Source organism: Temnothorax americanus, unplaced genomic scaffold (genome assembly GCF_048541705.1).
Source record: "Temnothorax americanus isolate GAGA-0224 unplaced genomic scaffold, ASM4854170v1 Scaffold80, whole genome shotgun sequence".
Classification (NCBI taxonomy): domain Eukaryota; kingdom Metazoa; phylum Arthropoda; class Insecta; order Hymenoptera; family Formicidae; genus Temnothorax; species Temnothorax americanus.
In genome coordinates, this window is record NW_027509803.1 from 332,958 (window position 1) to 358,854 (window position 25,897).

Genomic DNA, 25,897 nt, shown 5'->3' on the forward strand with positions numbered 1-25,897 from the left:
CGCTTCAAACACTTAAATACTTTTAAAGCGCGTCACTATAATCTATACGCCAAAAGAATATTTTGCGTGGAAAGTGTATGCGTGAACTATTTCGACATATATATTAGTCATTTATGCCTTCCAATACTCAAAATAGCTGCTATATTTTCCAAACATTTTTTTGTTAATAACTTTTTAACGAATAACGACTGCCGGCTAAAAACTTCTGAAGGTCACTCAGGATGGTGACCTTGATAACATATGTCAAGGTCAAGGTCATCGGAGTGTGGTTCGTATTACTGTATAATTACCAGAAATTGTAATAAATATACAATTTTTAAACGTTTCTAATAAACACTTACCGACATAATAAGTGTCATTATATGATATACGTATCCGCAGTTTAGAATTGATGGTTACATAAATAACAAATGCTATTCTTATATTATTATACATTATATACGCTTAAAAATTGTAACAAGTAGGCTAGTAGGCATTTTTCAAACGTTTATTATAAGATGTATACTTATTACCAATTTTTAACCAATTTTAGTACTTTAATACAGTGTAAGAATCGTTTAATACCTACACCTCTCTTCTAAACCACCTAAAGCCGAAATCACACAAAGTACGATTTCTTGAATGATAGGCATGCTGCTATACATGCTCTGATGCATGCATATAAACATGTTCATGCATTAAACCAGGCAGGCTGGCATGCATCATTGCATGCACTAATTAAATTAAAACATTGAAAATAGTCACGATCGACAGCATCTTCAGGAAAGAAATTTCAATTGTGCTAATTTCGTAAATCGTAGTACACGTCAAACGTCAGATTCGAAAATGTTGTGAAATAAAGAATAAATAACATCATCAGTATTAATAGAAACGTATAAAAATAAACTTAAATGTTACGTAAATGTTTATTATGGTTGTCACGTATCTTTCATATAGAGAAAACATAGAACAAATAGTTTCTGTTTTATTGTTTCATTAAATTTAGTGACAGTTTTTTGTAGATTTAACTTACAAAATATATTGCAACATGAATTAAACAATTATTGAACAAAAAATAAATAATTTTCATAAACTTTGTAATATAATTCTCATATAAACTTACGAATAAATAAAAGAATAATAAGTTTTATACTTTTGAATCCCATGTCATTCGAGACAACTTAACAAATACGTATATCATATGACATTTATATTGGTGAGTGTTTATTGGGTAGTAACAGTTTTTCCAAAACGAGTTTGTTTCGCGTCGCTGTAATAACAATTTACGAAATAAAAATGTATTTCCTTGCGGAATTGTATATATTTCTCCACCGCAATCATGATTATTGCAAAAAGATGATGAGCTTGAAACAACCGGAAAGATACGGCGTCCGTCTGAAGCGCGCCTTCTATATACAATACATTTGTGAGAAAATGGCATCTAGCCGCGCCCTTATGGAGATCTTGTATTCCGTTCTACGACCTCAAAATCCTTCTTACGGGCTTTATGCAGGCGGTATGTAAATCCCTGTGCAATGAGCCGATCTGTCCGCGTAACCCGGGATCCTTCCATCGAACGCCGATCCGCGCGTTTGATTCTCATCCGATTTCTCATCGGCTACCGATTAATATAATATTTATATGCAATTTATAGCAAAGATCCTGAAATAAAGTGACATGCGATGGGATAAACGAACGCGATGCGATCGCAATCGTGGAAAAACGGTGTCGGTGCTTCTTATTCTTTGTTAATTTCATGCTTCACAATTTAATTTACTAAAAACTTTTTCGCTGTGTAAGTAACTTTGTAAAACATAATTTGAAAATTTTTACGGAAAAAGGAACGAACACCTCTTTTAACTAGGCAATAAAAATGTTCCGATAAAACTTATAATCGTATAAAAATAGAATAATTAAATCAGGTAGAAAAATTGAGTAAGCGTGTAACAACTCGGGTGACGACGGGTGACATATGCTAGTATCCTAAATACTATTTGATCTCGTGTCTTGTAACGAAGTATTATAAGTGAAGCACGCTTTACAAACCAACATTTATGAAACATTTATTTAGGTTAATAAATTCTAATTAATCACTTATGATGTTGCAAGAACATCGAAATGTTCAATTGGTCTTCAAAGAAACAAAATTGATTAAATGTAATTAGATAAAGTCCGTGATAATTTATATGAAGCGAGAAAAACGATTAGTTTGTGCGCGGCGAAGATATATCCCTTATTACGGAAGTAGTAAAGCTTGTTATATGGTCAGACAATTTCAAGTAATATAAACAGACAAATCAGACAGTATCACAAAAACACGCCAAAAATATATAATATATTTTCTTTGTGTTAAACAAAAATATATAATATATTTTCTTTGTGTTAAACAAAGTGAGCCAATTTTTGTAAACAATATTTGCACAAATTTAATTAGCGTATTTTATAAGAAGAAATAAATGATAACAACTTAGAACAAAAATATGAAAATATATTTAAATCAAACGGAATTATTCGTAAAATAATAAATTCAATTATATTGTTAAGTTTGATATATTTCTTATTTCAAATCATATATATATGTTTAAGCTTGTGACTCGTATGTAAAAAATATATCAAAACATTCTATATAAAATACGAAGTAAAGAAAATTGACTACAAACTTTCCTACATAATTTTGTTCTCATTTATTACAGTTAATCTATTGTAATTACTTACATCAACTATTTTTTACTTCGTCTATTATTATACTTTTATTTTAATAGATATAATTTCAAATATAATTACGATTTAGCAGCACTTTTTGGGAAAGGACATATGTACATGCCAGCACACAATTGCCAAAAGTGAATTCTCAGTCTGTTTCCCGAGAACGCAGTTTTGTTTTTGGCTTTGCTTCGCCCGTCCAGAGACTGACATCACGCGCGACTGTGTCTGAGCCGGACACTTTTGATTTGTTCACCACTTTAGCGAGTCTCGTTAAAGTTTCTTGAAAGAGAATGGCTTGACTCCAAGAGAACAGATTGAGCAACTTGCCTGTTGCGGTGCGAGCTCGCGCTTTCGCGTTTGCCTCGCAAGAGCGAGGCTGAAATTCGCGCGACTTTGTTCACTGAATCGAAAGTAGTGCTGACGCAATGAAAAAAATTCCCCGGATTATTATCCTCCGCAACCGAGTCAGTTATTTCACTGCTAAAATCTCAGTACCGCGGCGAGATATTTTTGGAAAGTATATGATTAAGTGATATGTACAGAGAATATACCTTTACCGAGAATATATCTTTATAGCAGTTTGAAATTCAAAAACAACTTGAATATCTTTTAATTCTAATTATTTTTTATATTCAAGCTGCAAAAATAAAAAAATTTGGCGATTCATAAACATATACACATTATGCCATAAAATATCTTTATATTACACAATTTACTACAGCTCCTCCCACATGTGATTAAAGCATCAATTAAAATATATGCATATTATAAAATGCATACGTTTTGTTCTTCAATAAATTTGCATTTAATTAGCAAAATTATTAGAAAATCTAAAACAACGTAATTGCCTCACGATCATAATTGTTTTATATTACTTTTACACGAGGATACGGCTCGTGTCCTCAATAATTGCCGTTAGCGATATCAAAGGATGTAATTTCGATATTAAATATTAATACAGAGTTTTTTTCCAGTTAACCGTTTGATCGATAAATAATACACGTGTGCAATAATAATAAAAATTGCTTTTGTTTATACATAAATTATGCTCACGTATAATTATGAAAGAAAGGAAGGTAAAATCGGAATTTTAGTTCTCTCTCAGAATTTGAGCTCTCTCTCTCTCTCTCTCTCTCTCTCTCTCTCTCTCTCTCTCTCTCTCTCTCTCTCTCTCTCTCTCTCTCTCTCTCTCTCAATTAGCAAATAGGAGCCATTGAATTTCTGTGACTATCTAAGATCTTAATATTTCATTTACGTCCTCGAATATTCGACTCGAATCTTAGAAAGGAGCTTAGAATTCCTCGAAGTTTTAATCGCATCTTTAAGGTGGTCCTTTCGTGAGAACAAGTATTAGATAGATACCTAAATTTGATATATGTTAAATATACAGTAATAAGGGGCATGTGTACGAAAAATCAAGTGAGGTTACGACACGTTACATCTAATGAACGAGAAAGATAGAATAATGCAAATCGCCACGTCCGAGGTTTTCAACGAATAATACATGTACTTAGCGATCAGATGAATACATTATTCATGTCTTAAAATATTCGCTGAAGTTTCCGGATTTCGTACATACCTTGAAAATAAAGGCTTGCCGAATGTTTTGCTCTGACATATGAGGTTAAATAAGTAGTGGATCCAATCGCATATTGCTTTACTCGTACTGTCATGCCTGACCTAACCTAAATCAAGAGACACGGTAGTGTCTCGCGCCAAGTACACGCGGAGCGAGACCGACCGTGACTCTTTTACGCGACGCGACGGGTTGCGAGTACCCGAGATGTTGAGATCTCGATAACGAGTGAACGGATCAAGTTCTAAGTAAGCTTGATCGATAGCTTGGGGTCCAATTAGGGGGGGGGTTTCTCTCATAATATTCCGCTACGTGCCTTACGAGCGGAGATATTGCGACGCAAAGTCCAAATGTGAAAATTTATTTTTAAGATACTCCTCCTCCCCCTAACGCCGCGATCTATCAGAGAAACGTCACTTTCACTTTTTCGACGCTGGCGGCGCAGGTATCGCCAGTTTCGATATCGCGCGCGTATTTCGAAATTAGGTCGATAGACTTATCGGTCAGAGGAAGATTTCTATTTAGGTAAATTAGGTATATATATAATAAATATTGAGTCAACGGAAAAGAAGGTTCTCTACGCTTGGCAGAAAGTGCCGCTAGGGAATTTTTAAGTCGATTCTTATGAATCAAGCTTGAATTTGATGTCTATGTATCCCAGGTTGCCGATGACGAGGTCCAGATAGTGCGCTTTATAGTTTTCGGTGTCCAGGTGTAATCGTACGTTGAATTCGATGTCTACGTGTCCCAGGTTGCCGATGACGAGGTCCACATAGTGCGCTTTGTAGTTTTCGGTGTCCAGGTGTAATAATACGTTGAATGCGATGTCTACATGTCCCAGGTTGCCGATGACGAGGTCCACACAGTGCGCTCCGTAGTTTTCGGTGTCTACGTGTATTAATACCTTGAATTCGATGTCCACGTGTCCCAGGTTGCCGATGACGAGGTCCACATAGTGCGCTTTGTAGTTTTCGGTGTCCAGGTGTAATAATACGTTGAATGCGATGTCTACGTGTCCCAGGTTGCCGATGACAAGGTCCACATAATGCGCTCCGTAGTTTTCGGTGTCTACGTGTATTAATATTTTGAATTCGATGTCCACGTATCCCAGGTTGCCGATGACGGGATCCAGATAATGCGCTTCATAGTTTTCGGTGTCCAGGTGTAATAATACGTTGAATTCGATGTCTACGTGTCCCAGGTTGCCGATGACGAGGTCCACATAGTGCGCTCCGTAGTTTTTGGTGTCTACGTGTATTAATATCTTGAATTCGATGTCCACGTGTCCCAGGTTGCCGATGACGGAATCCAGATAATGCGCTTCATAGTTTTCGGTGTCCAGGTGTAATCGTACGTTGAATTCGATGTCTACGTGTCCCAGGTTGCCGATGACGAGGTCCACATAGTGCGCTCCGTAGTTTTCGGTGTCTACGTGTATTAATACCTTGAATTCGATGTCCACGTGTCCCAGGTTGCCGATGACGAGGTCCACATAGTGCGCTTCATAGTTTTCGGTGTCCAGGTGTAATAATACGTTGAATGCGATGTCTACGTGTCCCAGGTTGCCGATGACGAGGTCCACACAGTGCGCTCCGTAGTTTTCGGTGTCTACGTGTATTAATACCTTGAATTCGATGTCCACGTGTCCCAGGTTGCCGATGACGAGGTCCACATAGTGCGCTTCGTAGTTTTCGGTGTCCAGGTGTAATAATACGTTGAATGCGATGTCTACGTGTCCCAGGTTGCCGATGACGAGGTCCACACAGTGCGCTCCGTAGTTTTCGGTGTCTACGTGTATTAATACCCTGAATTCGATGTTCACGTATCCCAGGTTGCCGATGACAAGGTCCACATAGTGCGCTCCGTAGTTTTTGGTGTCTACGTGTATTAATATTTTGAATTCGATGTCCACGTATCCCAGGTTGCCGATGACGGGATCCAGATAGTGCGCTTCATAGTTTCCGGTGTCCAGGTGTAATCGTGATGTCTAGGTGTCCTAGGTTGCCGATGACAAGGTCCACATAGTGCGCTTCGTAGTTTTCGGTGTCCAGGTGTAATAATACGTTGAATTTGATGTCTAGGTGTCCCAGGTTGCCGATGACAAGGTCCACATATTGCGCTTCAGTAGTTTTCCGGTGTCCAGGTGTATAATATCTGATTGATGTCTAGGTGTCCTAGGTTGCCGATGACAAGGTCCACATAGTGCGCTTCGTAGTTTTCGGTGTCCAGGTGTAATAATACGTTGAATTTGATGTCTAGGTGTCCCAGGTTGCCGATGACAAGGTCCACATATTGCGCTCCGTAGTTTTCGGTGTCTACGTGTAATAATACCTTGAAAATGATTTCTAGGTGTCCCAGGTTGCTGATGACAAGGTCCACATAGTGCGCTTCATAGTTTTTGGTGTCTAGGTGTATTAATAACTTTAAATCTGAATATGTGCGTTCAGCCGATATTCCGCTAGCTTAGCAATCGTGAGCAGTTGCTCGTTTTTGCTCGTTTCCTCTCTTTTTAATCCAGTAAGTCAAAAAAGAGGAAACGAGCGAAAACGAGCGACTGCTCACGATTGCTAGGCTAGCAAAGTATCGGCTAAACGCACCCAATGTAGGACACGTAGATATCGAATTCGAAATATTAATACATGTAGACACCGAAAACTACGAAGCGCACTATGTGGACCTCGTCATCGGCAACTTGGAACACGTGGCCATCGAATTCAAGGTATTAATACACCTGGACACCGAAAACTATAGAGCGCGCTATGTGGACCTCGTCATCGGCAACCTGGGACACCTAAACATTGAATTCAAGCTTGATTCATAAAAATCGACTTAAAATTTCCCTAGCGGCAGAATTAAAATTATGTCATGACATAATAAAAATCGCTGAATTAAAATTATGTCTAGACATAATAAAAATTGGACAAAAATTATGTTTAGACATAATAAAAATTGGATGAATTAAAATTATGTCTGACGTAAAAATAATTATCAAAAATATCGATACCTGAAGATATCGGTACATATACAGTTGCGAACAACATTCAGTAAGACACGCAAATAAAAATAAATAAAGAATTTTACAGTTAACGACTTATTAACATTAATCATGCTTTATTGCGATTATGTTTTATGTTGAAATTGAAAAATATATACAAGGTGTACAACTATAAGGGTTACAAATTATTATTTTTAAAAAACTGAGCAAAATATTAAATTGTTGTTTTCTTTAGAAATAATAGTCCGTAACACTTTTAGCTTCATACCTTGTATTATATACGGTTTATGAGATTATAAGATATATTGTTTATAAGATTAAGATGCGTAACACTACAAAAAGGCGTGATATCCGTACAAAATTACCTTTTTAAAAAAAAGGTAAAATGAGCGCCAAGTACACGCATAATAGTGTATATGTATTATGTTGTTACCCTGTTATGTTGTTACCTCGAAAAAAACAAAGTGGTAGTATTATACCTCCAAATAGCTTTATCCTGTACATACTGTTTATACAATGCGTAATATACTACAAAAAGGCGTGATATCCACACAAAATTACCTTTTTTAAAAAAAGGTAAAAAAAAGCGCCAAGTACACGTATAGTAGTGTATATGTTGTTACCTAAAAAAAAAAAGAAAGTGGTAGTATTATACCTCGAAAAAACCTAAGTAACAAGTGGTAGATCTTTATATCTCGAAAAATCTCGAAAAAATCTAAGCAGTAGTATCTTTATTTCCGAAAAATTATAACCCAAGTGATACACGTCACAAAATTATGTCACCTTATCAAAAAGAAGAGTCGCGTTTCAAGTGATCTATTACAATTACAAAAAAGAAATGATATCTCTTTAAGTTAGAGCGCCAATTACAGAGAGAACATGTATATTGCCTCAAAAAATAATTGTTGCACTACATTGAAAAATCTTTACATTGTGTCAATTAGAAAAGAATGTATAATAACAATTTTATAAGATTAAAAAATTTTATTTAAATTTAACAAGGGAATACAAGATATTTAAATACAAAGTTATTTACATGTGTATTTTTTAATGGCCACAAAGAATTACAGAAGTAACAGTACAAAATAAAAATATTTTATTAAAATACATAAATTTTTCTTGTAAAAAAACTTGGCGCTGCTAGACCTCGAAATTTTAAATAAATAAATAAACTTATTCTATACTTAATTATAAGCCGCATTATCCGCCGTCCGCGTAGTCACGCACACCCATATCACTCACTCCCACATCCACGCTGATAATCATTTAATATTACTCCCATTGTATTCTTCTTTTAATTATTCTCATTTATTGTTGTCCTTATTTATTTAAAAGGTCTAGCAGCGCCAAATTTTTTTACAAGAAAAATTTATGTATTTTAATAAAATATTTTTATTTTGTACTGTTACTTCTGTAATTCTTTGTGGCCATTAAAAAATACACATGTAAATAACTTTGTATTTAAATATCTTATATTCCCTTGTTAAATTTAAATAAAATTTTTTAATCTTATAAAATTGTTATTATACATTCTTTTCTAATTGACACAATGTAAAGATTTTTCAATGTAGTGCAACAATTATTTTTTGAGGCAATATACATGTTCTCTCTGTAATTGGCGCTCTAACTTAAAGAGATATCATTTCTTTTTGTAATTGTAATAGATCACTTGAAGCGCGACTCTTCTTTTTGATAAGGTGACATAATTTTGTGACGTGTATCACTTGGGTTATAATTTTTCGGAAATAAAGATACTACTGCTTAGATTTTTTCGAGATTTTTCGAGATATAAAGATCTACCACTTGTTACTTAGGTTTTTTCGAGGTCGAGTCCAACCGCACTACTATTTTGATATTTTTTTAATTAGTAAATAATTAAATACGATAAAATCGTGTGTGTAAAATCATGTTATATTATTATAATTATTGGGATGTTGTGTAATGTTTGTCAATATGTTTGTTTTCAATTACCTCATGACGAACTGTTACTTGACTAGCTGGGTCCGCGAAAGGACCACCTTAACTCGAGAACTATTAATGTCACGTAAAACAAACGGCATACCTTTTTGACTTTTAGTACTTCCGGTCCTCGCTCATACACTTTATATACGCGGAGGAGGAACTTTCACGTCCAAGCCGGCTGACCATTTTAATTCGCGAGTGTTATTTCAAAGGGAGAGGGAGGAGGGTAGCAACAGATTTAATCAGCGGCCATTATGCGCGCTCTCTCGCTCTTCGTGAAAGACATAACCGCTACGCGGAAGTTTTCTCGAATACTTTCCGCAACAGCGAAAAGAATAGCCTAGCCTGGTTACCAATTACCACCTTCCAAACTCGTTCCTCGTTTTCTTCGTATTGTATCTTAATTAACGGCACTTTTTAGAGGTTTCCGCTAATATGATGGCCGTAGCTTCCGGCAGCGCGAACCCAGCAATTATTCTCTCCCGTCCCCCCACCCCTCGACTCTCCCCTCACGAGACGCGAGAGGCGGCAAACTCTCCGGCATGCTTCTTCGGGGTCCTCGCGGTTTTCGAATTGCTGATTGGCTATATTAAGGTTCGAAAGTTTCGGAGAAACAAATTTCTCGCAGCAGTTTATAAAAGTTTATTGGTCTTTTAAATTCTTTCAGGTTGATCAATTAACTTACAGTTTTTAGTCCTTCCTCCCATTTTCTTAGACGTAGGATATAAAAACGTTTTTATAACTACGTATTGTTACTTCTATATACTTCAAGGAGGAGAATATATCCGCAATTTTCTTTATTCTCTTGCATAATTTAAAATACGTATTGTTTTCATGCAAGTAAATTAAACCCATATAATTAATAATAAAAATAATTTCTCTTCAAGACTTCAGAGTACGTTCGTTCAAGGAATGATGACGCTTACACTTACGTATACACACACAGTCGCAAAATACCATTCGTCAAACTGCGACTCTGTCGCGACTGTCGTTTTGTCAAAAATTTCGCCCATCTTTCTGCAATCAATCGAGCAACGTTCCCTGATGATATCCATCATCGCGCCACGTGCGCGCAACATATCTTAATTGCCGTTTATCGGAGGCTCGAGGAAGATGGCCGTTCGCAATCAAGGGAATTTCACGTAGGCGGTAATTAGCGAATGTATAGATCGCATCGCGCTCCGTTATCCAGGTGCAAGAGATGCTAGCTATACTGTCACAAGTGAAGCCTGCATCATGCAATACCGTATGTGACATGTAGGTATCGAGACTTCGTTAATTACCACGGCATTACGTATGTCAAACACGATTTTAACTCTCGCGCACGCTCATAGAATGATATACTTTCCGTTAACTTTGTAGCGTGAGTTATGCGTTTAATGCACAGTATTCTTCTCGATGTTTATCGAAGTTAACAGTCCTAGTGCAGCAGTGCGAGAGCTAAAAGTGTTCTCAAATTTTCTTCGACATTGAGTTATGAGTACCGACTCCTCCATCATTGTTTCCATCATTGTATCTCATGCATTATTTCCAGCCAAAAATGCTGAATTAAAACCTCGTGTTTTCAATTCAATTATGAAATACTAAAGTACAAATAATTTCTAATTTATGTAGCCGTAAAATTTTACTTCCATCTCCTTTAATTTTTAAAATTTCTTTGTTAATTTTTAGTTCTCGGAAAAAAATAACGCTTGTGACATATTTTCATCCACTTCTGAAATAATATTAAAAATTGTAAAGTTATATATATCATATAATTTCCATAAACTTCTATACTTTAAATTTTACAAAGTATAATATTTGTCAAAATTTAAAGTTTAATTTATTTGCGGTAATAATCGTATAGACAACAGATGGTAAGTATTAATCAAAGTATCAACAATCGAATGTTTCATATATTTTCTGTATGCAACTTATGATAGTACGCGAACAAATTTCTCAATAAGATATTAGAATTTCAATATTCTATCAAGGTAGAGAGCACTTTCTAAACATTTACTAACTTTGCTCGTTTAATCTTTCCTAAAGTTTGCGTTTTATTTCCTGAATTTCATCATACATTCGGTTCCATATTCGCGAAAATCCAGATAGATTATGCATATGCAGTCACCAGTTCGGAAACTCAAGTAGAGAAGTAAGTAAAGTGTAGTATTAGATATGCGAGTCACGTGTTTCCACTGGGTACGATGATCCCTTACCGTCACGTACCATTCATGTCGTTCAGAAGAGTTAGGCGGTTTAACAATTTATAGCTCCGAATCGCGTTTCTCATCTCTGTGATCTTGCAACACGATAAGCGATAAGTTCGTCAATCATTTTAGACGTTCCGTTCCTTATACAATTTCAAAGAATATCGATAACGCAGCGTCACATAGATATTTGCTAGCTGTATTGCAATTAACCCTCAGTTACCTTACGTTTTTACACCCTGATATTACCTCACCAGGGTCTGAGAGACCCCTGCCGTTTTCTCTAGCTTGTATCTTTAAGACAAATGCATCAATTTGAAGTCTTTTTTTTTTAATCGATGCGTCTTTTAAAAATCTACAAGACTGTGCAAGTTAGATTATTCCAAGTTAAAAAATGTAAATGTTATTAAAAAAAAAAACGTGTTTTTCTGAAAAAGCGCCGCGAAAAAGATTGCTTTTTTTTCAAGTTGACGTAGTACTGACTAAAAAAAAATACAAGAGTTTTATAAACGTTTTAAAGACCCTGCACGTTTTAACAATGTGCAGGGTCTCTCAGACCTAGATGAGGTAACTGAGGGTTAATTATAATTATGGAAATTAATAATATTTTTAATTTAATTTATCATAAAGTTTCTATCAGATCACTTACGAGACAAGCGATTTTTATTTAAAATCGAAAATTAAGCAACGCTCTATGTCAAACTTGAGAAATAAATTTTCGCAATTTCTTGGAAAAAAAGATGTAATGCGATAATATATTTTACTATTATACTACAGAATACAATACATGGAATCTGGTTGGGTCTACTTTAATCGTTAATCTCACACAAACACACTCCAATAAATACCGGTTTCCACTTTTTCGCTGTGACAATTTGACAAAAAATGCGATGGGTGTAGCGCGAAATGCTCACTTTATCTATATTTCACGTGGCCACTTGTTCAATTTCAGCGAGCACACGGGAGAAGTATTTCAAAATTTTATATAAAAATAAAGAAAAATTTGTCAAACACATCAATATAACAAAAAAGCCTACTTCGAGTAAGCTGAAAAACAAGGTATTTTAGATATCTGTTTTACAACCTCCGTATCTGTTCGTGCAAATTAAACACGAATATCTTATGCCAAAGTCGCGCATCTCTCGGATTTGTGCGTCAAGTAAATGTTCGTTTGCTCCAACTGCAGCGAGACAGGTGGCGAAACCTTTCGACCGGCCACTTTAGCGGAAACTTCTAAACGAAAATCTCCCCTTCGTAACGCGTTTACGCCCTGTCTCCCATAATACCGGAAATGTCAGGATAAAATCCAGCAACGTTTTACCCGCCTTGTTTCTCAGAAATTATTCGACGGCGCTATTTCTGTATATCTGTCATTTTTCTTAAAATTATTATAAAATTGCATAAATCAATATAAAAACTTTTTTTTTAAATATTAAGTTATTTAAAATAGAAATACATATAAAATAGTATAACTCCTTAGATATTCAAATTAAATATTAAAAGAATTTATTGCTTAAAATATGTACATTTAACAGAAATGATATTAACATAAATTTTTAATTATTTCGTAATATACTACAATTGTTCATATTTGTGTCAAAAATCGAAATTAATATTAAAACGCAGATTTTTTTATTTTTTATTACTCATTAAAAAAGTGGATAATTTAATACCAAACGAAGAAGAACAGCAAAGAGTAATGTAATAGGATGTATCATCGGTACAGTCTTAGATGTATAGGACATAATTTTCAAAGCGCTACCAAGTGGATAAAAATTTGTGAGAATATTCTTTTAGTCTTCCTGATGTGCTACAAAAAAGTAGAAACGAATCCACTAAACGGTTGCTGAGATATAATTTTACGTAAAATCAGTGAATTAAAATCGTTATATCTCAGCAACCGTTTAGTGGATTCGTTTCTACTTTTTTGTAGCACATCAGGAAGACTAAAAGAATATTCTTACAAATTTTTATCCACTTGGTAGCGCTTTGAAAATTATGTCCTACACATCTAAGACTGTACCGATGATACATCCTTAACGATAAAAGTTCTACAAAATAAACAAATGCAATGCAAGAATTTGAAGCAAGAGTGTAGCAACAAAATCAGAACGAGTATAATAATTGCAATTTTCCAAGAAAGACCGGATAAAATTTTTATCAAAATAGGAAACGGATATTTTCGAATGTAATCCACACAGTGAGATATGTAACTTCAATAGGAGCAGGTGATTCAGATATCCGGGCAATGCAATGAGTTATCGATCAAATGACGCCAACTGTTATTTCCACAAATCCCGGAGCGATAAAATATCTTCATATTTCTACCCACATCTTTGTTCATTTATCACGCTAGATTTTAATTGTTCTTATTGGATCGCAAGGTTGAAATTGTTTCAAAATTGATTAACGTGATTGTCGATAGAAGCGTGTTCAAGAAGTATTGTTAATCTTTTTCAGCAAAGTTCAGCAAAATTGTTTGCTATTGCAGCAAAAGGTTTTGCTATTATTGCAAAATTAATTAGTTTTTGCAGCAAAAAATGTTAGTTGTCTCATATTTAACAAATAGATTTGCTGTTGCAGCTAATCTTTTTTTCCCGTGATTTTATTTGTTTTAAGTAATAGTTTTCTTCAACAAAAAATATTTTCTTAATAATAGTTCAAGATATACTTGACACAAGTTTTAGAAAAGCTCATCATTTTGTGCTTAAAACAAGAATTTATTCTCTTCTTTCAAGACTATTATATACTTAAGTATATGCTTCTCTTCAATAAGGCTATGATGCTTTTGTTAAAAAATTTCTAGCAAAATAAGAAAGAAAAAAATAACAAAAATTTTGGCAAAAAAATGCAAGATTAAGTTATAAAAAAATATTCGTTATATTAAATATTATTAATTATATTTTGCGTATAAAATTGCATAATACTATTTTAATTAAGTTTGAGATTAAATGATGAAATATATCAATATAAGTGCTAATTACATTTAATAGATTATGACCAAAGTAATTAATATTAGCTTATAAAACTTATACAGCACCTAATTAACATCATCAGTAGACACATATGTGCATATTGCGTATCATATTTTATAATTAGATAATTAAATCATCTTTTTAAATCATAATAATATTAAATAAATTTGTTAATTTTGTCATAATTATTATTTTATCATTGAAAAATAAAATCGAGCAAAGAATCACAAGAAAGAAACATGGCGGGTTTGAAAAATATATGTACAAATATCATTAAAGACAAATATGTCTATGTACATAAGAGATTTTGAATCCAAACTTGGTACATTTACTTAAATTAACACTTCCTCTTTTTCAAAAACAATCCCATAATACATTAAGGGAAGACCATGCAGGGACAAAAGTAACGCAGAATAAACGTAACAATTACTAAAAAAATAACATTCATATACGAATCTATATCCGCTGTTATAATGTTTTTTGAAAACTAAAACGTTTCGCTACATTAATTATATGTTCATTTTTTTTATTTTACCTTGTTAAAATCAACCTTAAGCTCTGTTACAACCAGCCGGTATTATAAGGGTAGGGACAATCGTAACAAATCTCGATCTTCATAAAATTTGATTTTTCTACTTAATTATAAAATGTGGATAAATTTTAGCTGTACCATAATGTAAGTAAAGAATGTATTTACCTTATATAAAAAAGAAAAAAAGTTTATATATAAACAAGCAAATCAAAGATATTAACTTAAATACCAAAATTGTTACGTTTTGTCCCTGGTCTTCCCTATATATTTTATAGCGATTATCGCAAGATAGAAGCTAAAATTACAAACACTTCTTTAATTATTTTTCGTATCGCGGCGTATGTTTGTATACGTAATGAGACTCGTGAAAATGTTGGTATTTAGCAGAAGATTACACGCGTGTATATATAGTCCGAAAAAAAGTTCGAACTTGATGACTTAATCAAGATATGCGCCGTCGTTAGCCCGAAATCGAGAGCGGGTTTATGGACGAACGCATATGGTAACTAACCGCGCCCCTGGAGTTACCTCAATTTGGTGTGGAGTAGATGGTGGCTGCGGTTCTGCGTAGCGTAAAACTCTCATCAACCACCATGATTACCAACCATAGGGCATGCCTTTCTCGTTCTCTTCCGTCCGCAAACCGCCAACCGGACACCTAACAACGCGCGCCTATTTTTTTTAAATTCTGGTTTTCAATTTAACACCGAAACGGCATAATAACATCTAATTGAGGCGATGTCATTGCCTCAAACATTTGTGGTTTATAGTGAACACCTCGAATATATAAGACCAAACAAATTATGAATTAAGATTTTTAGTCGATTTAGAATTAATATAATTTCCCTAATAAAGATGTGCTAAGATACTTTTGAATTAGAAGCAATTAAAAATAAAAGGTTTTTTAGGAGTTAAACTCTGCAAATAGAAACAAAGAGATAATAATAAGTTGATCTTTAACTAATCAGAAAATGGCGCCTAATAAAATTTCCATTTTCATTTCTTCTATATTCCCATTATTTTCCTTAACACAACAAATGCAGCCACGATAAACTATATTATCCATATTTCAGTTAATCTTTACTTCAAATATGATAGAAAAGCGTTGTTGTTCTTTTGTCTTTGTAAAAAAACACGCATCTATCACATGCAATTTTATTATACATGTCATTCCCGCCGTAACATGAACCTACACTTTGACGTTAGTATAAATTTTTATCAATTCCGCGTTTTAGTACGGCGAGATAATACAAACGCGATGAAACATTTTGTTCCAAACATTGTAAAAAATAACAGTTTCATATTACGTTCGCCGCCAGGAAATTCTCAATCCCCGAAAATTTAAATTTTGATAAAATTGTGTCATACATACATATATATATGTACGCGGAATAGCATACAGATAAACCGTAAAATGTTTCAGTGACGCAAAAAAAATGACGCCGCAGTCAAATTGACGCGATATCAATTTTGTCATTCACGTTTGTTACATACATTTAACTAATCGTCACTAAAATTTGATTCTAGTTGTAAAAAATATAAAAAAATAAAGAACTAAGGGCGTTACAAAAAAAAAGATGCGGAATAATACGACAGGGAAGAGAGTGTAAAGCTCGAGATGGCAAGAGGATTCCTGGCAGGCGCCATTAATACATTTTACTGATACGTGCGTTTTTCTGATTCCATGCCTCCAAATGGACTCGACCTCGTTAATTTTTAAGAGGCACCCCATCACCGCGAGCCGCAGAAGAAGCGGATTGTAGAGAGAGAAAGAGAGACCCGTCCCTAGATCGAGTTTCACTTCCACGCGTTATCTCTGCGTCGTATTAATTATACTGATCGACGCGGCGATGCGTTCCGAGTGTATCGGTGGAAATATATTTCGCTCTGTTCGCCGTAATCACTACGAATGCGCGAAAGTGTATCATCGTTATGAGAATCGCTGAGAGTGCGGCGGAACACTGATCTCCATTTAGATACGACAGTGGATCTATTGTTACTAACTTGCGCAGTCTCATTTACACTTATTACGCTTAAATAAAGTGTGTATGTGTACGAGCGTTTCTTTTCAAGTAAAAATTGATTGATTTTTTAAATCAAGTAATTTTTTTAAACAATTTAATAATATAATTTAACTCGATATAAAATTTTGTTGCATGTGTTATTATTGGAGTCAATGTATATAAATTTAACAATATTCAAAAAAGAATTTCAAAGACCGGATGTTTAACGTGTCTGTTTCTCGACGGTATGTCCTTCTCCTTGTCAAAGTATGAGCATCCTTACTTTTGGACAGCGCAGCAACCACCGGTTCAACGCAACATCAAAACAGACAATTCGCAGTGCCGCATTATCAGCAATTCTCATCCCGCGGACCTCGGATGACATCGCGGAGTGCAGCAATCCTATATGACTAATATATAACCATGGGAATGCTTGAAATTGGAGCTAGATCGCTGTATAAAATATATATTAAGCAGAATCACATACGGGGTGTAAAAGCCAAAGCACATATTCTGTAATTTTGCTGATATTGAATTAGCGAGGTTATTCTGCAGCTTAGGTATTACGAATCCAGTTAAATGAAAAATTGTACAAGTTAGAAACCGTCATATAGAAATTTTACCGCAGTACATACGTTTTACATGAAAGCTTTAATCTATTGTAACGCCTAGCATAAATTCCACCGAATAATATGACGATTTGTGTCGAATATTTTATTGATAAACCGTTTACGTTATATATGCTTTTATATCGATTTGCATGCAACCGCTGTTAGTATACACACAATACATATATTACTCCATTCAACTAAATTCGCAATTATTTATTATTGTGCGATATTTCGAATAAAAAATATGTAACATTATAAGTTTAGTGAATTATATATAAAAGAATAAAAACTTAAACAATTCATATATATACAAAGTAGTATGTATCGGAAATTATTCAAACATTGTAAATTTTGAAAAATAAAATATAAATTTTGTACATATATTTCCTTGCGTATTCGCGTGAAAAGAGATATGATTAAAATATTCGTCAAATATGTTCCGAATATTTGGTTCTCATTATGGAATAATCGGTAAGTGTTTTATTAAAAATTGCATTTACAATGTAATTGTAATGGCAAAGAAGTTTCACATATTTCTCTTATATTTTCGTTAAACAAAGTTATTAACCTGACAACGTTTTAGTTTTTAACAAGTGCCAGACTAGAGTCAAGCTCAACAGGGTCTTCTTTCCCCGCTAATTTTTCCAAGCCCGTTCCCTTGGCAGTGGTTTCGCTAGATAGTAGATAGGGACAGTGGGAATCTCGTTAATCCATTCATGCGCGTCACTAATTAGATGACGAGGCATTTGGCTACCTTAAGAGAGTCATAGTTACTCCCGCCGTTTACCCGCGCTTGCTTGAATTTCTTCACGTTGACATTCAGAGCACTGGGCAGAAATCACATTGCGTCAACACCCGCGAGGGCCATCGCAATGCTTTGTTTTAATTAGACAGTCGGATTCCCCTAGTCCGTGCCAGTTCTGAGCTGAGCGTTGAATGGCGGCCGAAGAGGACGACCACGACGACTCGCGCCGCCACGGAAGCCTCGCAGCAAGGAAGATCCGCGGGATCTTATAAAATTGATCTTATAAAATAAAAATAAAATAGAGGCTTTAAAATGAATATACGATATATAAATACATGCCGTGCGTATAGAAGAAATATTAGACAAATAAAAACATAGCTAAATTTTTTAAGCTTTCCAATTATTCAGAGCATTGTTATTCATCGAATGTTTCATTTAAAATGTAAGTAATAAAATTCGTATTAAAGTATTGTGGTATTAGAATTATTTTTTAAAACATCTTACTTTATCTCACTTTAAAAAGATTAAATCTTTTTTAACAAAAAAAAAGGTTTTGTTTTATGAGAAAACAATCGCGTATAACTACAAAAATCTGCAATGATATCAGACACCTAAGTGGGATATATGTAGAAATACATAATTTGAATTAAATCACATTATTTTCTCTAACAGAGAGAACTCCATGGGTTTTAATTAAATGCTGTATTAGGCTTTTATGCGGGTTCTGGAATTTATAAAAGCCTAATACAGCAAGAAAAATGAGAAAAAGAACGGGTATTCCTTAATATGAACGACCTAATATTCACGGGCTGTTTTCAGCGTCGACCACGAGTTGAAGTTATAAAAACGCGTGTGCGTGACAATTTTCGGGCGTTTAATTTCGATCTCCGCGGCAGTGCAGTCCGCACAGCCGGATTTTCACGCCGCGCCGCGCCGCGCCCCAGTCGAAATTACTTTGCGCGTCCGCGAAGAGGACCGTTAACCGTGGAGCCCGAGCCCGCGGGGAGGTTCGTGACGTTTTCGAGCAAAAAGAATTAAAACAATAGTACGGGAAGATACTGACCGCCGCGCGTAAATCCATTAAAACCCGTCTTTTGTTCCCGACCTGACGAAAGGATTTATAGGCCGACAGCGATGTCGGGCGATCGTGCCGTAACAAAGACAAATGGATCCGCGAATGAAGTAGAATGGCCACCGCCGCGCGGACGCCCGCCTCAAATATAAAATTAGTTTGAGCCTCATGGCTCGGCGGTCGCGCGTCATTCACGCTGCGCAAAAAAGAGGCGATATAAATATTCGTCGACGCGGAACCGTATATCCGCTTTTACGCGTCCACGCGTCCCGTGAATCATTTATTATATCCACTTTTGATGTGTTACATAATACGCGAGCCTGGGGGGGTCTATGCGGTAGGGGGGAAGGGAGCGCGGAGAGAAGAGAAAATCCGCGACTACCTGACATACGTTCGTGATATAATTTGACGTTCCCGCTGCCGCGCGCGCGCGCGGGAAAGACCCGAACGACTTTTGTTTCTCACGCGAGATTTATGATATATGATAATTTTATTGCGCGCGGGTAAAACCGGAAAATTGCACGCATGTCGAAACTGGCGCGCGAAACAAAAAAACGCTCTTATCGGGAGCCGCATGGCGCTCGGAGAAAGATTTGCGCGGACATGAACGCGAACAATGACCGACATTAACGCGGCAAACGAGTTTTAATGTCGTTCGAATCTCATTTAAACGATGTTTTTACGCCGTAAAGCTGTTATCCATTAATTATAAATTGTTGTTATTATTGAAAAGCATATATGCAAACGAGCTGTGTGTAAATTTTAGAAAAATTCAGAGCACCTAAAAATGTAACAATTAAATAATATAAAATTGAAATTCTTTGTGAATCTTTTTTCCGATCATTAAATACTGGCGAAAGAGAATCAATCGTGTAAATATTTTATTATTCACAGCGCTAAAACCATCGATTTAATGTGTTAAAAAAAAGTGTTTAAGCGCATGCTTTGCGCAAGTAATCCGTAAAAATTAATATGCATATCGTTTCTGTTCAAATTAAAAAATAGACAATTTATGTCTCTATTTTTATACAATTTTATTTTGCAATTGAGCATTTAATCCTTCACTTTTTCGAGCATATAAACTTTATTTCATAGGAAATGAATCCACCTGCAAGAGCCCAACGTCCTTTAAACAAGCTTCCTCTATGCGCTCGCCATGTCCAACGTATATTAAACCGCACGCGTTACTCGCGCTTCAAATCCGTTTGAGTAACGGAGCTTAATTAGACTTGGAAGGGGTATAGAGGGGTGTCAAAGGGGAGAAGCTCATTTCGAACATCCGCGGGAAATAAAATTGGCGGAGCTTTATTTTCCGTTTTCTTCTCTTACTTCAGCGATTTCTTCAACGGAAGGTGCACGCAGAACCGAGAAGGATTTACGCCCCGCGGCGAGCGCGGTTCGCTGGGCGAACAGAGGCGGAGAGTGTGCTTACCGCTGATCCACGTGCCGTTGAAGCTCTTGGGGGATAACGAACCGGAGAGCCATTCCTCCAGGGAAATGCCGGGTGCGCCGTTCGTTCTGGACGCGGTGGAATCCGGGCTGCCGGTCAGAAGGATCGCCGCCGCGATCACCAGGGCCAGCACGATTATAATGACGATGCCGCAGGCCAGCAAGCGCCATCGATATCGCTGTTTGTTCTTCGTCATGAGGTCCTGCAAATATTATTATTAGCGTTAGGTGCACCGGCAATAACCGTATGGAAAGTAACTAATATAGATTTGTGTGCAATTACAACGCAATCATTGATAATTTTTTATTTTCATAATTAAGGAAGTATTTTGGCTCGAAAAGTCATAAGAACAGGTATTCTCCAGGAATTTTTTTTAGAGAAACAAAAAAAATTAATAACGCTAAGCTTTGCATGTTTTTTTAGCCTTTTAAGAATATATTTTTATTATCTTTATTTTATCACCCAAGAAAATTGTACATTATTGTGCAATTAATAATAAATTATTAAAATTTCTATTTCATCTCGTTTGTAAAGTAAATTGCATAAAACTTTACAACAGATTCGCGCGGCTGATAAATATACGTATGTGCGCTCGCGTAATTAGCGTCGATGTTCCAATTAAAAATAACAATTGTAATTGTTATTTAGCGAGCTAGGATTCATATTGCGTATATTTAGATTCATCAACTGCATAAATTTATTATATATAATATTTATATTTACTACACTATATATATTCACGAACATTGTGTATAAGCAAACGTAGAAAATGTTCGAATATATTTCACTCCAGTTACTGACTACGTTGGACTGTGTTTGATTTATATCAACATTTGTTTGTCCAACATTTTAATTAAAATGTTGCATGCGCATACTGCATCACTGGAGAATAAAGTATATTCCGGAAAAATTTTGTAATATCGTCGAAATATTGTTGCGACTGTATAGCGCGCTTGCCAACAATCGTGTGTAATCGAATCATTAAAATGTCTCAATATTGATATCATCAGTTAAGTTTATTCATAATAAGTTCTATTTTGATGTACGTGTAAGACGTGTGTGCAAATAAATCACGTTTTTCTAAACGTACCCATTTTGCAACAAAAATCCTTTTTTTCCTTTTCAGAACTATTGTGACAGATTCCACGCTAATTTCAGAATCGTAAAAAAAAAAAACAATTTAATCCCGTAGAGAAATTAAAGATTGTACAAGAAATTTGGTTGTTTCGCGAGGATTCAATTCTCGCGAAATTTTCAAGATTAAATTCAGTCTAACTTAAAAAATAAAATTTCGTATCTCATAAACGATCCGCGTTAAGTGGCACGCGTCAAATATGCCAGTCAGAATCCCGTGTATTCGGGGAAAAGCCACCATCGCGCTTCTCCCTCGGAATGACATTCCCGAATGCGGCTGGCGAGAGTATATAGCGAGAGATATAGCGTTGCCGCGATCGCGATATGAGGAATAGACTGGAAGAGAATGATAAAAAGAGGAGGGCGGGGGCAGTTCCTACGTAAGCCGGTCTTATCGAGAATTGAATTTCGTATTTCTGGAAAAATAAAAGCCGGCGCCGCTACCGTCGGCGAAACGGCCAGCAATCGGCAACGTGAAGCACGATCCCATATTTATAAACTTCTTTATCAAAATTAAATGTGATCGGCGCGGGTAGCCAAACTTTATCGAGCCAAGATGTCGGCGTCGCATCGGGCTTCATCTATCCCGGGTTCGTCGGTGACGAAAATAGATCCTGGCAATCTCTTGGAGAGAATGACCGCGGAAGCCAATCGATACCGATAGCGTAAATGTATAATCAAGTGTTCTTCAGAGTACGCAATGCCTGCTCTTTAAAATCTCATAGAGTGCTTTCGCCACTAATATATTAGAGTAATTACGATAGTCACAAAAGAGAAGGCTGTCACTCTAATTTGAGCAAATGCGGGCACTCGTAAGGTAGGATTGAATTTTTCACTCCAATTTTTAAAGCGGCTACTCCACCGGAGTGATACGATCTCACTTTAAAGCTATAGCGAATCACGATTCACTAACGTTTGACTGATGATTACTCCAACATTTTCCACTCAAAATTGTAGAGTGACATAATTCACTCCTATATATAGATACTAATCTACTGCGCTCTAAAAAAGTGCCTTTTCACTCAAATGGACTTATACATATATAGGAGAGCGTAATTTTACTTTTTCTTACAATAGAGTGGCGAATCACTCAAAGTGCACAGGTTCAATTTTCATTTCTTTGTTACAAAATTGCATTTTATTCGTTTTGAATGATATTTCTGTTTGACTTTTAGAGAGTGTGAAAACATTCCTGCTAAAAAAATATCGTGAATTAAAATTATAATCATTATACGATGCAACAAGACAAAGATGTATAATCAATTATGCTCGCATATGTAAGAATACACGTAATACGATTACACATACAATGTATAACGTGTGCGATTTTCGACGTTCTGAGTAGCCCCCTATAGTTGCTTGGAAAGTCCCATCATTAATTTAGATCATTAAGATAGATGCAATACATGCATCTGTGGGATGTAATATCTTTTTATATGGTCCGATATCGACAAACGCACAACGGTGCACTAGGCGATTTTTCCTTCGTCCGATATATTTTTCTCTTTTTCCCCCTTCCCCCTTCGATTTCAGGAGGCTCCCGCAAGTGCGCGCGGCGTGATTTATGAGCGAGCACCTTGACGGCACCGGATACGCTTTTCCTATACAAAGTGGGGAAACGATTTACGGTTCGGCGTTTAACTCACCGTCGCGTTAAAGAACGTGGCTTTTTCCATTTATTATGCGTCGATGAAACGCGGCTTCCCCAACGAGAACCCGCCGTTGGAAGCGACATGATGAAGCCTCAACGAAAACGAATCATATAAAACGTAGGTTGAATTTTAACAAAGCATCGAAAATTAATGAAAAATATAAGGTTTCTAATTTTTAAGCTTTAAAAATATTGAGCAAGCTTTAATTATTAATTGTAAACTCAAATTCTAGATAACCTCCAAATACCAAGTTAAGATATTGGAGATAATTTTTAATTATCTAATTCTAATTCAAGTATACATGTATAGAAAATTCCATCATTCTCCATGATATTTTAATCTTCTTTAATATTTTAATTTTTTATATAAATGCCTTAAAAAATAAAATTTAAATAAAATTTTTGCCAAATTTTATTTTGTCAAATTAATTTTTATTACTAAAATAATACCCTAAACTCGCTTTCTTAGATAGCCATTTCCTATTAGGTATTCTTATTGAGAATATATGTATATGAGCGAAATGAATGATTCACACACACACACGCACGCACGCACGCACGCACGCACGCACGCACGCACGCACGCACGCACGCACGCGCGCGCGCACGCGAACACGCACACGCACACTGCTATCTTTACAGAAAGAAGAGTGAAGAATGCGATGAAAAAATTACATCGATAGAGATGATAAGGCACTTAACTCCCCACGGAATAACGCCCACGGAATAACGCGTTAAACGGCATGAAAAATACCGAGAATACTTGGGCCGTTGGGTGCTTCGTCCTCTATACAACTGATAAGTACCCCTACACGCCGCGCGCCAGTGCGCGAAAACAGCAATAATAGGACACAATAAATATCACGGTCTATAGCTGTCCGGCATTTCTAGTCGCGGTCGTAAAATTTCTAATATATCTCCGTGCAACGAGCGATTTCTCGATACCGATTGCTATTAATGTGCACGCGTGTCTGTGTGTGTGTGTATGTGTAACGTGAAGTTGCGGCCGGGTACTCGCCGACGATACTCTACAAGCGATATTATACGAAAAGAAGCATTCGATTTTCCGATAACGTTCTTACAATGCAACGTTTTATTGGCGTCGCAGCGAATTCCCACGGTTTATATTTAGATATCACCGCGCCGTTGAATCGCTCGAGAATAATTAATTAATTGACAGCCGCATTACGCGCATGATTTTCGCTCGCTATTCATCGATAGAGTATCATTGTAAGTGGAAGCTCAACTGTGAAAAGGATTAATTGAGTAATATTGCAACACCAAAGAATGGTCCAAAAATTTTTTCACAAATTCATTGTTTTTATTAATGAACAACTGAATAAAATCCTTCGCAATCCTTTAGCCATTACTTTCTAATAATTTAATTAGTAATGTAATTATTTTTTTATCTAATTAGTGCAAATGGTTTCAAGTTTATATATTAGATTCTATACATTCTATTTTTATAAACAGTACATATTTTAATCAAAAACTCTCAGAAATTGTTCATCTACGTCCCTACCCGTAATAAAAAAGCACATTGAACAGTCAATGGCAACCAATGGTCCTCATACGAATCCATTGGATAATGAATGGGGTCCCATTGGGATTTCCGCACTTGTCAATGGCGTACAAAAATGACCATTGAGTAGTCAATGGATATCCATTTAAAAAATAGCATTACCTAATGATGCCCATTGGAAAGCAAATGCGGATGAACCGAATAATCATATCAGCTATTAACGATGCCCATTGAATAATGAATGGCAATTGATTCAATGGTCAATGTTAATAACGATGTCCATTTCAGTACAAATGCTGAACACTGCCGAATGATGAGCATTCGTCAACAACAACGTCGCTAGGCGGCGCATGGCGAGAAGAACTTTCTCGTATTTAAAATACATCTAGCCATGTATATACGCAGACCCTCTGCAAGGCAAAAAGCAGATAAGTTTTGCAAAGACAAATGCTGTCTTTGGCAAAACTTAAATTACATCTGTTATAGCTAAATGATGCGCGCAAGTTTGTTGTTGTAACATTAAACTCCTTTTCAGTAATTGTATAAATAATAGAAAGATGCCATTCACACATATTTGCTATTGCAAAAAATGTCATTAGCGAATGGCAATAAATAGCGATTTGCCTTTTTTCATTTAATCCCCATTAAAAAATTCCTATTCCCTTTCAAATGGAGAACTCAATCGAAAAAATCTCCTTAGGCGCCGCAATTCGCCATTTATCGCCATTGGCATTTTCGGCAATGGCGAATGAATGGCAATTTTCCAAAGGCGATATATACAGTTTTTTATTACGG

The 25,897-nt window shown here is 35.7% G+C and overlaps 1 protein-coding gene across 4 annotated transcripts in view; it reads right to left on the minus strand.

Annotated features, from left to right (window-relative positions):
• The window catches only part of LOC143907445 (venom dipeptidyl peptidase 4), a 432,526-nt gene that overhangs the window by 155,804 nt on the left and 250,825 nt on the right, over positions 1 to 25,897 (minus strand). For all 4 annotated transcript variants that reach the window (XM_077424253.1, XM_077424255.1, XM_077424254.1 and 1 more), the window contains exon 2: positions 20,778 to 20,997. In XM_077424253.1, the coding sequence (XP_077280379.1) occupies positions 20,778 to 20,997 (220 nt within the window). The remainder of the gene's footprint in view (positions 1 to 20,777; positions 20,998 to 25,897) is intronic.